Source organism: Cryptomeria japonica, chromosome 10 (genome assembly GCF_030272615.1).
Source record: "Cryptomeria japonica chromosome 10, Sugi_1.0, whole genome shotgun sequence".
In the NCBI taxonomy this organism is placed as follows: Eukaryota; Viridiplantae; Streptophyta; class Pinopsida; order Cupressales; family Cupressaceae; genus Cryptomeria; species Cryptomeria japonica.
Window position 1 is genome coordinate 514527026 of NC_081414.1, and position 15242 is coordinate 514542267.

Below are 15242 nucleotides of genomic sequence, written 5' to 3' on the forward strand. Positions count from 1 at the left end.
AATAATATAATTAAGGCAATCTCTGAAAAGAAAACATAGAGCCTCAATTACGTGGGGTCATGAAAAATTATTTGCTGAAGCCAAAGAAAGGTTGTCGTCGTATTTGAAAATTCAACTCGTGATGTGGCATAAACTCTGACTAAGCTGCTGAAAAGACAAGTAGGCACACACACTACTGATACAGACACATACCCTACTCGACCCGACACCTAGGCAGCTCTAGCAAGCATACAAGCACCTCAAGCAGGTTACCAAGCAGCTCAAGCTGCTCAACTAGGCAGACAAATAGGCAGCTCAACCAAGAAGGCAAGCAGCACAACTAAACCTTGACACCAATGACAAAAATTCCCACAAACTTGACACCCACAACTAAAACTTATCAAGGCTGCTATATATACGATTCACTTGTGCACCAAAACTACACCCACCACATTTGATGCCATCTGCTCCTACTTTCAAATTCATCTACCACACTTGATGCATTAAATGCATTATTTCAAAATTTTCCTCTAACTATTGCAGGCCAATAACCTCCGTTGTCTGCTCCTACTTTCAAATTCATCTATGAAACTCAATGCATTAAATGCATTATTTCAAAATTTTCATCTAACCATAACAGGCCAATAACCTCCCAATGAGTGCATGCAATCAGCCATCCATCATGTGCTGCTAGTAACTACCATGTGTGTCTATTATGCTTATGTTCAAATTCTCATTATGCACACCACCACCACAAATCCATGGCCAATGTGCTCCCCCCGTTCCTCAAGCAGAGTTCTACAACCACACCTAACCTTCTTCCACACCCGTTGCTATGCTCCTCAATGTGCATACAAGTCTTACACAGGTCCCCTCTTCATTGAACCTGCCCCTTGCAAATCTGTTTGGAGCCTAGATGCCCCTGAATCATTTCCTCAAGTCAAACCTAGTGGAGCATTACAGAATTAATAACGAAGACAATACAAGGAATTTTAATAATTACAGGAATGGATGTAATGGCATGTTATAGATTTAAGCAATGTGAATGATTGAATGGAAGGTGACAGCCCAAGTAACTTACACATTGGTTATATGAAAATTATTTCAAATTTGAATGGGACCTCCTTATTTTCTGTTGAGGTTCCCATATAGTCACAGCTGGCAAGAATAACTACAACTAACTATTCTTGCTACATCTATATCATATTCGATGAATTCATATTTGAAGATGTTTTTATTATCAACTACAACATAATATTAAGATATCATTATTATTTAATATTTATAAGACAAGTATGTAACACTATCATGTCAAAATAGGGTAACTGAGATTTCCTAACTAAACTGTATACTTGGGAAGGTGTCTTTACAACAAACTTTTGTCCACTATAATGCTATCTATTGCATTTCAATATGAAACATAACTTGGACATAATTCTCTAATCATTTTCTTCTATACTCATTTCTCAAACACAATGTCCTTTGGCTGAGATGTAGAATATTGTTCCAACTTCCTCCAGCTATTACTGCAAAACAGCTTCTGAAAGCAATTCGAATCTTCAATGCAGGAAAATGTCCAAGCATAGGTCTAATTTTCCATTCTATAGAAAGATGTGTTACATGACTATGCCAATTTGTCATCAAATATTCTTGGCTAAGTAAACCCTTGCATGTGCCAATCAAAAGCAAACTGCTACCCAGTCAAAATATGTATATACTGTTCTTGTACTAGTAACTATTAGAATTATATAATTCAAATTAGAGAACTTAAATATCCATACCTAGGGGAAAACCCAACACATTCCACTGATCCAGAATGGCCAACCAAGGAACCAACGACCTGCAAAACATAATGCCTTAAATTTAATAATACACTTGTATATGCACAGAGATAATAGATGTTCATTGTTTCCCTAGATAAAATAGTGTTTGTAATAGAGACAATAGTGTACAGCAAACACAGCCCACCCAGGAATAACAGAATCGGACAAAAGAACATCACTACATAAAGATTGTGCCTCATTCCAAGAAAATGGTTTGGCTAGAATGATCCATCTTGCCGTTTGTCCATAAAATAGATTGATATAAGGCAACATGTCAAATTATGATTTGTGTGGGAGTCAATATATATTGGGTTTTAACTTTTAAACTTTTATGCATTCAACTGATGAAAAACCATTGCTACAAAAACATTAAGCTAAGGAACAAGGTTTGAGTTTGTGCTTATAAGTTGTCACAACACAAATTTATGTTCTCTTGCTATCTCATCTTCATGATGGATTATGGAGTGAGGTCTGAAACGTTGATGAAGAAAAAAATTTACATAGTCTAATCTTGAAATATGCAAGCTAATATTTAAAAAAGTCAAATTTCTATAATAATTAAAAAATACAAAATCAAATTAAATTCCAAGTATTATTATAGATTTCTCAAAATTTGTGAAACATTTATTTATATGTAAGTTTGCAACATAATTTAATTAAATCATGATATTTGGCTTACATTTTTTACTTATTGAGTAAATCAAAAATAAAAGTCATATGCTTATGTGAGATATCCTATATAGCCAGGTTTGCCCCGTACCCCAGCTCAAACATGTCCAGAACTATGTCTAGGGACAAATTCTCTAGGGGTCCACCCCAGACATGGTCCAACACTTTTTGGTGATTATTGTAATAAATGTCAATTTATGAATCTCTATTACTATTTTCTGAAAAATGCAATCACATTCTAGAATGCTCATCAATATCTTCTGATCCATAAGATAATTAAATACAAGGAAAAAGCATAAATGAGTTGCTCGCAGCTGCAAATATATAGCCCCTGTATTCAATCACACTCCCCAATTGCTTGATACTTTTCCCTATAATCATGTTGACTTGGTGGTCAGCACCTCCTTGGAGACTCGTGACATGGCTTAACCGCCTCCCATGGGTCGGGTTAAATCTGGCGTATGTATTGGGCGTTGATAGTTCACGCTTTTGGCGCAACGGCAAAGGATTCCAACAATTAGTATCAGAGCCTTGGGTCACGGGTTCGAGTCTCCCTTCAGTGGGTGCTAAAGACTCAGTCGGTGCTGAGGGGGAGATTGTTGACTTGGTTATCAGCACCTCCTTGGAGACTTGTGACATGGCTTATCCTCCTCCCGTGGGTCGGGTTAAATTTGGTGTATGTATCGAACGTTGATAGTTCGAGCTTTTCGCACAACGGCAAACAATTCCAACAAATCAATCATGCTCCAGAGAATCAGAAACCCAAATTTTATGTTGTTTCATGAATTGTAATATCCTCCCACTAAATCAACTTGATTATTGTCAAAATGACCATCGTTATTGTATATTTATTTGTTTATATGTTATCAACATATATTTATTATTCTAATATATTTATTAATTATTATAGTCATTAAGAGCATGGCAATGGTTGAGGTGTGGCATTTTTAATTTGGCCACCAAAGTTTAAGTCTCTTCAGGATCATTGAGCTTGCAAATTTTAAGCTCTTACTGAGCCATTGAGCTTGCAGCATTGAAAAATGTTAATGCTTGGTGATGGAATCTGCTATTTGTAGTGCCACAAACACGGCCCAATTAAGCCCACAATTCACAAATATATATTTTTAATATTTTATATATATTGTACACAGTCAAAACCAACCATACCAGACCCGAGAAAAAATTAGCAAAACTTCCAAGCACAAACATGAACCAATTACATAGAATATGTCCTATAAGGTTGTAATGATCTATCAAATAAATCATATTTTTAGTTTGTTTTTAATTTGGCCACCAAAGTTTAAGTCTCTTCAGGATCATTGAGCTTGCAAATTTTAAGCTCTTACTGAGCCATTGAGCTTGCAGCATTGAAAAATGTTAATGCTTGGTGATGGAATCTGCTATTTGTAGTGCCACAAACACGGCCCAATTAAGCCCACAATTCACAAATATATATTTTTAATATTTTATATATATTGTACACAGTCAAAACCAACCATACCAGACCCGAGAAAAAATTAGCAAAACTTCCAAGCACAAACATGAACCAATTACATAGAATATGTCCTATAAGGTTGTAATGATCTATCAAATAAATCATATTTTTAGTTTGCTTTTATATGTTACACATTATTACAATTTTTTCAAATATATTAATAGGGCAAACATTGTATATGTCCCAATATAGGTGCACAAAATTATTAGAATAATATTGAATTATTCTAAGATAAGGCTTACAGTTGTAATAAAGCCGCTTTAGAGGCACTGGCAATGGTTGAGCTGTGGCATTTTTAATTTGGCTACCAAAGTTTAAGTCTCTTCAGGATCATTGAGCTTGCAAATTTTAAGCTCTTACTGAGCAATTGAGCTTGCATTTATAATTATTAATTTGCATTTATAATTATCATCAATAATAACTATGTTAAGTAATATTCACAGTAATTATTAAATAAACAAAATAAATATTAGTTTACATTTATAAATACAATCAATAATAATATTGTTAAGTAATATTCAAATAGTATCAATAAATATTATGCTTGGAATTATCGAACTAGTTTAGTGTAAGGCTGTAGGGACGACTTTTGTTTTACTGCTTCTAAGGAAGAGACATGTCCATTTTAAATACTTCAAATAGACAGTCTTTTCCCCAGCCAAGAGGACACGAAAAAGGAGGATAAGAAGAGGATACGGGGAGTAGGAAAGAGGGAAAAAGGATCACCGATCAGATGAGAATCGGAACTGTTATCAAACAACAGGCAGTAAATATCCTAGTTCTCGGCGGTATGCACAATGATGTGCTTAATATAAAGCACGATAATGTTCTTATGTAGAATTTAATAAATAACGACTAATAGTAATATAATAATTATAATAAATACTGATAACAATATAATAATTATAATAAATAGATAAATACGGATAACACTATAATAATTATTATTATAATAATATTTTATAAGAACTGCTCTACAGTAAAATATATATTATAATATTATTGAAAATAAATAAAATAAATATATGTACCAATATATAGAAATATACATAGAAATAATGTTTTGATCAGACAAATAAATATTAGAGTGTAATCAGACAGAATTCTTAAGTGGATATTAGAAGAATAATATGTTTATATATAAATCTTATTATTACTGTCAGTATCTAAGAAGTTGGGAATCGAGATGTTCCGAAGAGGGGCAATCTATATCCAATCAATAGGCTGAATCCCAATACAAGATAGGGATCAGTAAGCCTTGAGGGTATAGACCCAAGATAGGTAAGGGCTTGGATCTGTAAACTTTGAGGGAACCTATTGTATTTTGGTCTCTAAGCACTTTGGTAACATACACATCCTCTTCTTCCTTAAAACTGAAATAGTAACAAGGATGACACTTGCATTAAGAATTATGGATAATAAGGATGACACTTGCATTAAGAATTATGGATAATAAGGATGACACTTGCATTAAGAATTATGGATAATAAGATTAATGATCTAGTATGATAGAATCAATTATCTAGTATGGTAGATGAGCAATTTACTTGTTAATAAATTAATTAATTGACTATGGAGTATCACAGATTTGTTTCATTTTAAGATAGAATTGTCTCCTAATCAATCTAGTTTAAGTCCTAAATATATCGGGATGGATTAATTATGGTTAAAACAGGCTTAAACCTAGTAGGGGACATTACAATATCAGAAGGTTTGTGGCACCTTGTTGGAAAAAGAGGTCAAGATAGTTAAAGATTCATTGAAGCCCATAAGGGATTCATGGATTGAGATAGGTGTGTCAAATGTTTTAGATGGGTGGAAAGATTCAAAAAATTGGCCCTTGGTCAATGTCATAGTGTGATAACCCTCTACTGTATCACCTGATGTAAATCTTACCTCGGTATCATAGAAATCTACTCTTTATTTTTGCACTCATTACCAAGTTCAGTAAAAATATATAAAATGAAGAAATCAATTATTAAAATAATGTTAATATATTAAATGAGGAAATAAATTATTAAATAATGTTAATATATTAAACAAGGTTAATATAAGAAATAAATTATTAAATATTGTTAATATATTTAATATCCTAAATGATGAAGAAATGAATTATTAATATTTAAATAATGTTAATTATTAATTAGTATTGACATATTATATAAGGCTAAAGTTTATTTTAAAAAAGAAAGAAAGATTTAATACAGCCACGGGTATTACAACCCCCCCCACAGGAAGTGGTGAGACGGGAGTCGCAGCAGCCTAGGGCTGTGACCACCGTCACACCCCTTCCCACGGAAGGGATCCCGTGGTGGGACGCAACCCCTCCCTCCACGAGTATTAAGGGAGACAAACCGCAGACCAAAGCGAAGCATGGGGAGTAAGGAGGAAAACGGGAAGGCTGCACCACAGACGGCGGAAAAGGTAAGCGGTCGATCTGTAGGTCACAGGGAAATATATGTGTGTGGACGTGTGTGCCACACACACACATATATGGTATAAATCGCACTGTCATATGTGATAAATCACAAATCATGTTGACAGAGTTGTAGTCTTTTAATAAATTTGTCTCAGGTATATGTACCGGTATATATATATGTATGTATGCGGTATATATATATGTATGTATGCGGTATATATGTATGTATGTATGCAGTATATATATATATATATGTATGTATGCGGTATTTATATATGTATATATGCAATATATATATATATATATGTATGTAGGATCAATAATAGTAATTAAAAATATATGTAGAGGCAGGCATAAATTATAGATTAAAAAAGATAATGGAATATAAAATGTTATATGAATAATAATGATTTGGCTATGAGATGGAGGCTATTGCGAGAAAATCCCCTTAGCCTAATTCGGGATTTTGATAATCCCTGGTAGGCAGTATATACTGAGTATTCATATGCATATATTTTAAAGGCTTGGGTGTCAAAAGCTCACCCAAGAAGAGACGGATCTTGCTGGTCCTCTCTGGTAGACTTTGATGATAAAATGTATCATCCAAGGCAAGGAATTGATCATATATGACAATCTTCCTTGGTAGGCTTGGATGTAAGATACTACATCGAAGACGGGGATCGACTTATCCATCGATTTCCCTGGTAAGGCTTGGAACCATGATGGGTTCCAAGAAGGCGGGCATTACAGCCGCCTAAGGACATATCCCAATACTGCATTCGTATCCTTTTTATGACATAAGAATTGAGATTAGTTTTAATAAGGTAATTGAAGTTTAATTGCAAATTAGATTAGTAATATATAATTTGTTGCATTCTAACAGTCTGTTTTGCAGGACAGTGATCTCTAACTAGTAGGGGCATTACAATGGTATCAGAGCATAATCCTGCCAACCTGTGGAAGGGAGAGTTAGTTTATGATCACATATCAGAGGAAGAAAGGCACGAAAGCAATGGCCGATCAATTAACCAAACAACTTCAGACCTTCATGGAGCAAACCAATGAGTTTTTGAAAGAATGAGCCAATTAATCCTCCAAAGTACAAACAACAACAATAGAGATATTCCAAACCCTAGAAGAGAGACGCACTCTAATCACGCTGATAACGAACGATCTCCTCAAACTTCTAGACAAACAATTCCCGAATTTCTTCCAGGAGAAGAACATATGGGAGACGAAGAGGAGCAAGCCACACTTGGGGTGGAAGAAATCGCCCAAATTTATGCCAGATTAGAGCCGGAAGTTTAGAGGGTGGTTTCCTTCAGGGACTTCTGTGAGTCCAAGACTAATGAAGGTAGAAGGAGGAAGCATATTGGTAAAGACCTCAAAGCTAAAGTTAACAAAATGTCCCTACCATGCTTTGATGGGTCAGGGAAGGATATCGCCCAAGCTTGGGTCCAAAAACTATATACATACTTTTCATTCAGCCCCATGACCGAAGGAGATGCTATCAAGTTTGCCATACTCCACTTAACCGGAGCAGCCCATAATTGGTAGCATAATGGTCTCATTACCTTGGGCCACAAAAATATCTCCACCTATAATGAGTTTACTCAAAAACTCATCAGCCGGTTTGATCAGAAGGACTCAGAATGGTACTTCCAAGAGTTAACCCACCTTAGCAATCAGGAACCATTGAAGACTATATCGACCAATTCCAAAACCTATCTGTAATGGTCCCCGACCTATCCCAAAGAAGGCTTACTTACATGTTTTTAGAAGGCTTGAAAGACTATTAAAAATTTCGTAAAACCCTTGGAACCACAAAACTTAGTAGAGGCCATAAAGAAAACTAGGATGGTTGAATATAATGCCCCCAAGAACATCTCAGCCAAAATACCGCATAGGAATGAGGGACCACCAGGAGAGGCACTGCCGCTTTTGCAAAAAACCTTGGAGTATGAATCACCGATGTAAGGAGAGAGAGGAACTCATGGAGAAAGGGTTATGTTTCAAATGCAAGGCCCCATGGGGGAAGGGCCACGAATGTAAAAGAGGACAGTTAAATTACATAGAAGAAATAAGGGATGAGGAAAGACCCTATAAAAGGGCCAAGTTTGAAGGCAACGAGTCGGGTACTTTGGCAGTCATCACTCAAGGGAGTGAGAATAGTTGCTTCAAACTCAAAGGGATAATCAAAGGATAGAAAGTAATCGCCTTGGTAGACACAGGAGCCTCACATGATTTCATTAGCAAACATTTAGTGGCAAAGAGAAGGTTAAAAACTCAAGAAATTGGAGGGTTTGAGGTGATCATGGGCAACGGAGTCATAGACAGGTGCACTAAAATTATACCTCAATTGGAAGTCACCTTGGGGGGACATACAATTAAGAGGAACTTCTTTGTGGTGAATTTAGAGAATGACATCATTTTGGGGATACCATGGATAAACTCATTGGGCCGGTTCACCATGGACAGTCCAAATCGGGAGATATGCTTCCAATATGAAGGGAGAGAAATAACCTTAAAAGGAATCCCCGATGGCTCTCCAAAGATAGTATCATGTAATAAAATGGAAAAAGTCCTTAGGCATGATCAAGGAGAGTGGGTCACCTAATGTATGCTCTTGGATAAATCTCCAACAGAAGATCAAGCCGTTCATAGAGATATACAACCCATCCTTAAGAGACACAAAAAAGTCTTCGAAGACATTCCCCCGGGCTTACCCCCAAAAAGGGGATTTGAACACTCCATTGAGTTAGAAGGAGCAAAACCTGTCATTACAACTCCTTACCGCCACCCCCACAAATTCAAAGAGGAGATTGAAAAAACCATAAAAGACTTATTAGAAATGGGGCATATCCAACCAAGCAGCAGCCCCTTTGCTTCATTAGTGATATTGGTCAAAAAGAAAGACGGGGGGATGAGAACGTGAATAGATTACAGGGCCCTGAATAAAAAGACTATAAAAAACAGATACCCTATCCCGAGAATTGACGAATTAATGGATGAACTACACGGAGCAATATATTTCTCTAAAATCAATCTAAGGTTAGGATACCATCAGATTAGAATGAGGGAAGAGGATATCCCCAAAACAGCATTCAGATGTCATTATGGGCATTTCGAGTTTTTGGTCCTACCATTCGGTCTCACTATCGCCCCGACCACCTTCCAGCCATGCATGAATCATACGTTCAGGCAACAATTGAGGAAATTTCTACTAATATTCTTTGATGATATACTCATTTACAGCAAGACATGGGAAGAACATCTCCAGCACATTGAGGAGGTATTAAATATTCTTAAGTCTGAATCATTATATGCCAAAGTCTCCAAATGTGAATTTGGGATGAAAGAAATCATCTACCTAGGACACAAAATTAGTGAGGCCGGAGTGGGTGTTGATGAAGAAAAGAACAGAGCCATCAAGGAAAGGCCCACCCCTAGAACCTTAACATAATTAAGGGGATTTGTGGGGCTATGTAGCTACTATAGACGTTTTGTAAAGGGGTTCTTCAAGATTGCAGCACCCCTTACTAATCTAACTAAGAAAGGGGCTTTCACATGGAATGACAGAGCCCAACAGGCTTTTGAACAACTTTAAATAACCATGAGCTCATGTCCAGTATTGGCCATTCCCGACTTCTCTATACCTTTTGAACTACAATGTGATGCGTCAGGAGAGGGAATTGGGGCAGTCCTCATGCAAAAGAAACACCCCCTAGCCTTTGAGAGCCGTAAACTTACCGAAGCAGAAAGACACTACTCTATTTATAACAAAGAAATGCTAGCCATAATGCACGCCTTGGCCAAATTTCGCCAATACCTTGTCTGTGGGAAGTTTAGTGTGAAAACCAATCATAACAGCCTACGCTTCTTCTTGAGCCAAAAAGATCTTAATGATAGGCAACAAAAATGGGTGAGCAAAATACAAGCCTACGACTTTGATATAGAATATGTAAAAGGGGTGAATAACAGGGCAGCAAATGCGTTATCCCGAAGAGCCCACCTCAATGCCCTTACCAGCATCTCAAAGGACTGGAAGGAAGAAATCCTTAATGAATATGACCAGGATCCACGAGCAAAGGAAATTTTGAAGGGTAACCCTCCCAATGAAGATTTTAAAGTTAGGGGAGATCTCATCTTATATAAAGGAAGGGTATACTTGACCCCTCAGACCAAATTCAAAAGCAAAATCCTAAAAGAATTCCATGATAACCCCCTGGCAGGACATCGAGGATACTATAAAACTAATAACACATTAGGGGAAAGTATGCATGGAAAGACCCAAAAAGAGATGTCCAAAAATATATACAAGAGTGCCTAACCTGTCAATGCAATAAAACCGAACTCATCCACCCAGCTGGTTTGCTTCAACCATTACCTATTCCCAATCAAAAGTGGGAGAGCATTTCTATGGATTTCATAACAAGGTTGCCAAGGGCACAAGGAAAGGATAGCATTTTTGTGGTGGTAGACAGACTCACGAAACATGCCCATTTCCTTGCAGTCTCCACAGAATACAAAGCCTACCAAATAGCTGATCTATTCTTCAGGGAAATTTTCAGACTCCGCGGACTCCCTCAGAATATTGTCAGTGATAGAGATAGCAAGTTTATTAACCAATTCTGGCAAAAACTCTTCAGAATGGCAGGAACAGTCTTGATCCCTAGTACCAGTTACCATCCTCAAACTGATGGGCAAACTGAAATAGTGAACAAATTGAGAGAGGGCTACCTAAGGAATTATGTTACAGGGCAACAGACTGCTTGGGTTAAGTGGCTACACCTAGGAGAATATTGTTACAACACGACACACCACATGTCAATAAGGATGAGTCCCTTCCAAGCCTTGTATGGCTATGAGGCCACAACTTTTGGGGAATTAATAACCCAAGAAAGCAAAGTACCAAGAGCACAAGATTTTGTTCAACATAGTAGGGACATCATGAAGACCTTGAAAGAGAATTTACAACAAGCCCAAAATCAGCAAAAGATCTATGCAAACAGGAAGCGTACGAAAAGGACGTTCGAGGACGGAGATCTGGTGTTTTTAAGGTTACAACCATATAAACAATCTTCCCTCAAGAAGAATGGGGCTGAAAAATTGAAACACCGGTTCTATGGACCCTACAAGGTAATTCGAAGGATTGGGGAAGTAGCTTATGAAGTAGAACTTCCCAAAGACAGTAAAATACATAATGTGTTCCATGTCTCCCAGCTTAAGAAGTTTCTCGGACAACACTTGGCTCCATGCAATGAACTAACTCCCCTAGATGATGAAGGGAAACTCACTTTGTACCCTGAGATCATTCTGGATACGCAGAAAAGGGAGCTTAGGAACCGAACCATTACCGAATACCTGATTAAATGGAGGAATCTCCCAAATGAGGATGCTACTTGGGAAAAAGAAGATCTAAAAATGCTTGAGGACAAGCACAGTTCAGACGGAGGGACTGTGATAACCCTCTACTGTATCACCTGATGTAAATCTTACCTCGATATCATAGAAATCTACTCTATATTTTTGCATTCATTACCAAGTTCAGTAGAAATATATAAAATGAAGAAATCAATTATTAAAATAATGTTAATGTATTAAATAATGTTAATATATTAAAGGAGGAAATAAATTACTAAATAATGTTAATATATTAAACAAAGTTAATATAAGAAATAAATTATTAAATAATGTTAATATATTTAATATCCTATATGATGAAGAAATGAATTATTAATATTAAATAATGTTAATTATTAATTAGTATTGACATATTATATAAAGCTAAAGTTTATTTTAAAAAAAGAAAGAAAGATTTAATACAAGCCACAGGTATTATCCCCCCCCCTCGCCGGAAGTGGTGGGGTGGGAGTCGCAGCAGCCCAGGGCTGCGACCACCATCACACCCCTTCCCACGGAAGGGATCCCGTGGTGGGACGCAACCCCTCCCTCCACGGGTATTAAGGGAGACAAACCGCAGACCAAAGCGAACCACGGGGAGTAAGGAGGAAAACGGGAAGGCTGCACCACAGACGGCGGAAAAGGTAAGCGGTCAGTCTGTAGGTCATAGGGAAATATATGTGTGTGCCACACACACATATATGGTAGAAATAGCATTGTCATATGTGATAAATCAAAAATCACGTTGACAGAGTTGTAGTCTTTTAATAAATTTGTCTCAAGTATATGTACCAGTATATATATATGTATGTATGCGGTATATATATATGTATGCATGCAGTATTTATATATATATATATATATATATATATATATATATATATATATATATATATATATATATATATATATATATATATATATATATATATATATATGTATATGTAGGATCAATAATAGTAATTAAAAATATATGTAGAGGCAGGCATAAATTATAGATTAAAAATGATAATGGAATATAAAATGTTATATGAATAATAATGATTTGGCTATGAGATGGAGGCTACTGGGAGAAAATCCCCTTAGCCTAATTCGGGATTTTGATAATCCCTGGTAGGCAGTATATACTGAGTATTCATATGCATATATGTTAAAGGCTTGGATGTCAAAAGCTCACCCAAGAAGAGACGGATCTTGCCGGTCCTCTCTGGTAGACTTGGATGATAAAATGTATCATCCAAGGCAAGAAATTGATCATATATGACGATCTTCCTTGGTAGGCTTGGTTGTAAGATGCTACATCCAAAACGGGGATAGACTTATCCATTGATTTCCCTGGTAAGGCTTGAATCATGATGGGTTCCAAGAAGGCGAGCATTACAACCGCCTAAGGACATATCCCAATACTGCATTCGTATCCTTTTTATTACATAAGAATTGAGATTAGTTTTAATTAAGTAATTGAAATTTAATTGCAAATTAGATTAGTAATATATATTTTGTTGCATTCTAACAGTTTGTTTTGCAGGACAATGATCTCTAACTAGTAGGGACATTACACATAGTGGTGTCCCCTAAAGGGGCAATGTTTTTGAGAGTTGTAGATTGTGAGGGGTAGGTAAAAGTTGACAATTTATTGATAATATTCTCATCGCATCCATTGAGGAAGTGGGACCCCGTAACTTTGTTCAAGTCATAGTGGACAATATTAAGAAATGTCGAGTTGTTGGGTTGTCAATTGAGGAACGACATCATCATATCTTTGGACATTGTGTGTGGTCCACTCACTCAATCTTATGCTACAAAAGATTGAGGATAAAATAGATTGGATCAAAGAGTTGTATGTAAATGTTGACAAAATCTAGATGTTCTCACCAACCATCACATGTCTCAAGGAATTTTTAGATCATTTTCAAAATTAGAACTATTGAAAGTTACTGTAGCATAAAATTTTACATTTTCATAATTTGATTGTGTATTTTGTTTCTTCTTTAATAAATTTTTTTTTTTTTTCATCATTTCTTTTAATTTGTAATAAGCTGTAGAGACCCATTTTGCATCTAACACAATCGTCTTAAGGTGACTTGTGAATGTTCAAATGACACTTTCTAACATGGTAATTAACCAAAATTGATCTCTATGGAGGCAAAGCAACACTGACAGGGCAACAAAAATTAAGCGAATGATATTGGATGACTCATGGTAGGATCAGGTGGAGTATCTCCTTAGTTTCACCAAGTCAATTTTGAGCATGATTCACTATGCTAACATGGACACGCATTCCATTAGATAGATATATGATGGCATCGACTCAATGATTGAGAAGATTAAGTGCATCATAAATGCAAAAAAGTAAGACCTTGATGAAACTTTCTTCAAACAAGTGCTCACAATTGTTGAAGAAAATGGAACAAAATGACCACTCTATCACATCTTCTTATCTTTGCATTGTCACCAAAATACTATAGTAGTCAGATTCTCTATGGGGCAAGAAGGCTTCCCCGATATAGAGATTTTGAAGTGGCTGAAGAGTACAAGGCAGCATTTGTTAGACTCTTCTTTGAAATTGAATTGCTATATATAGTCATGAGTGAGTTCACTGATTTTGTGCACTCAAAACTGTTGAGGCTCTTTGTGATAGGTTCTTAAAAGATGCTTATAATTGGTGGTATTTCCATGGCTAATTCTTCCAAAACTTAATTTCATCACAAGTTTTATTTTTATTTTTTATTTTTATAATGGCTAACTTTAACTATTTATAATTTACTTTGTCTTCATAGGTTGCTAGTTCACCAAGATCTGAGAGGATCTAGAGCACATATTTTTTCATCCACTCAGCAAAACACAATAAATTTACACTCAAAAAGAGGAAGCAAACTTAGTATATGTGCATTCCAACTTGCATCTCCTTTCACACAAACAACATGACTACAAGGGGAGACGAAGTTGTGGAATATAGAACCAAAGCATACTGACTTGAATGCTTCTACTTCCCACCATACTGGATTTGAGTTGTCCGAAAGCCAACACACTTTTAGTGCAAGTGGTGCTAGCAGTGGCACTAGCACTGCTTGTGATTCATCTAATGTACCTACTTCTACATCATTTAATGTCAATGACGATGATATTGATGATTTAGCAAATCCATTTGATGATTAAAAGTTAAAACTAATTGTTGAACTTGATATTATCATTTTAATATTGAACTTGAAGTTCGAATGATGAATATTTGTCATGCATGTTTTAAATGCCATTCAAGTTTATGGTGATTTTGTTGTTTATATGAAGCTATGTGATATTCTAATCTTAATTCATGCTTGAAGGCCATATATATATATATATATATATATATATATATATATATATATATATATATATATATATATATATATATATATATCTATATATATATATATATATATATATATATATATATATATATATAAGCTGTAAA

At 35.8% G+C, this 15242-nt stretch overlaps 1 protein-coding gene across 5 annotated transcripts in view; it reads right to left on the minus strand.

Annotated features, from left to right (window-relative positions):
• The window catches only part of LOC131054556 (uncharacterized), a 160267-nt gene that overhangs the window by 36484 nt on the left and 108541 nt on the right, over positions 1-15242 (minus strand). For all 5 annotated transcript variants that reach the window (XM_057989098.2, XM_057989096.2, XM_057989094.2 and 2 more), the window contains one exon: positions 1761-1819. In XM_057989098.2, the coding sequence (XP_057845081.1) occupies positions 1761-1819 (59 nt within the window). The remainder of the gene's footprint in view (positions 1-1760; positions 1820-15242) is intronic.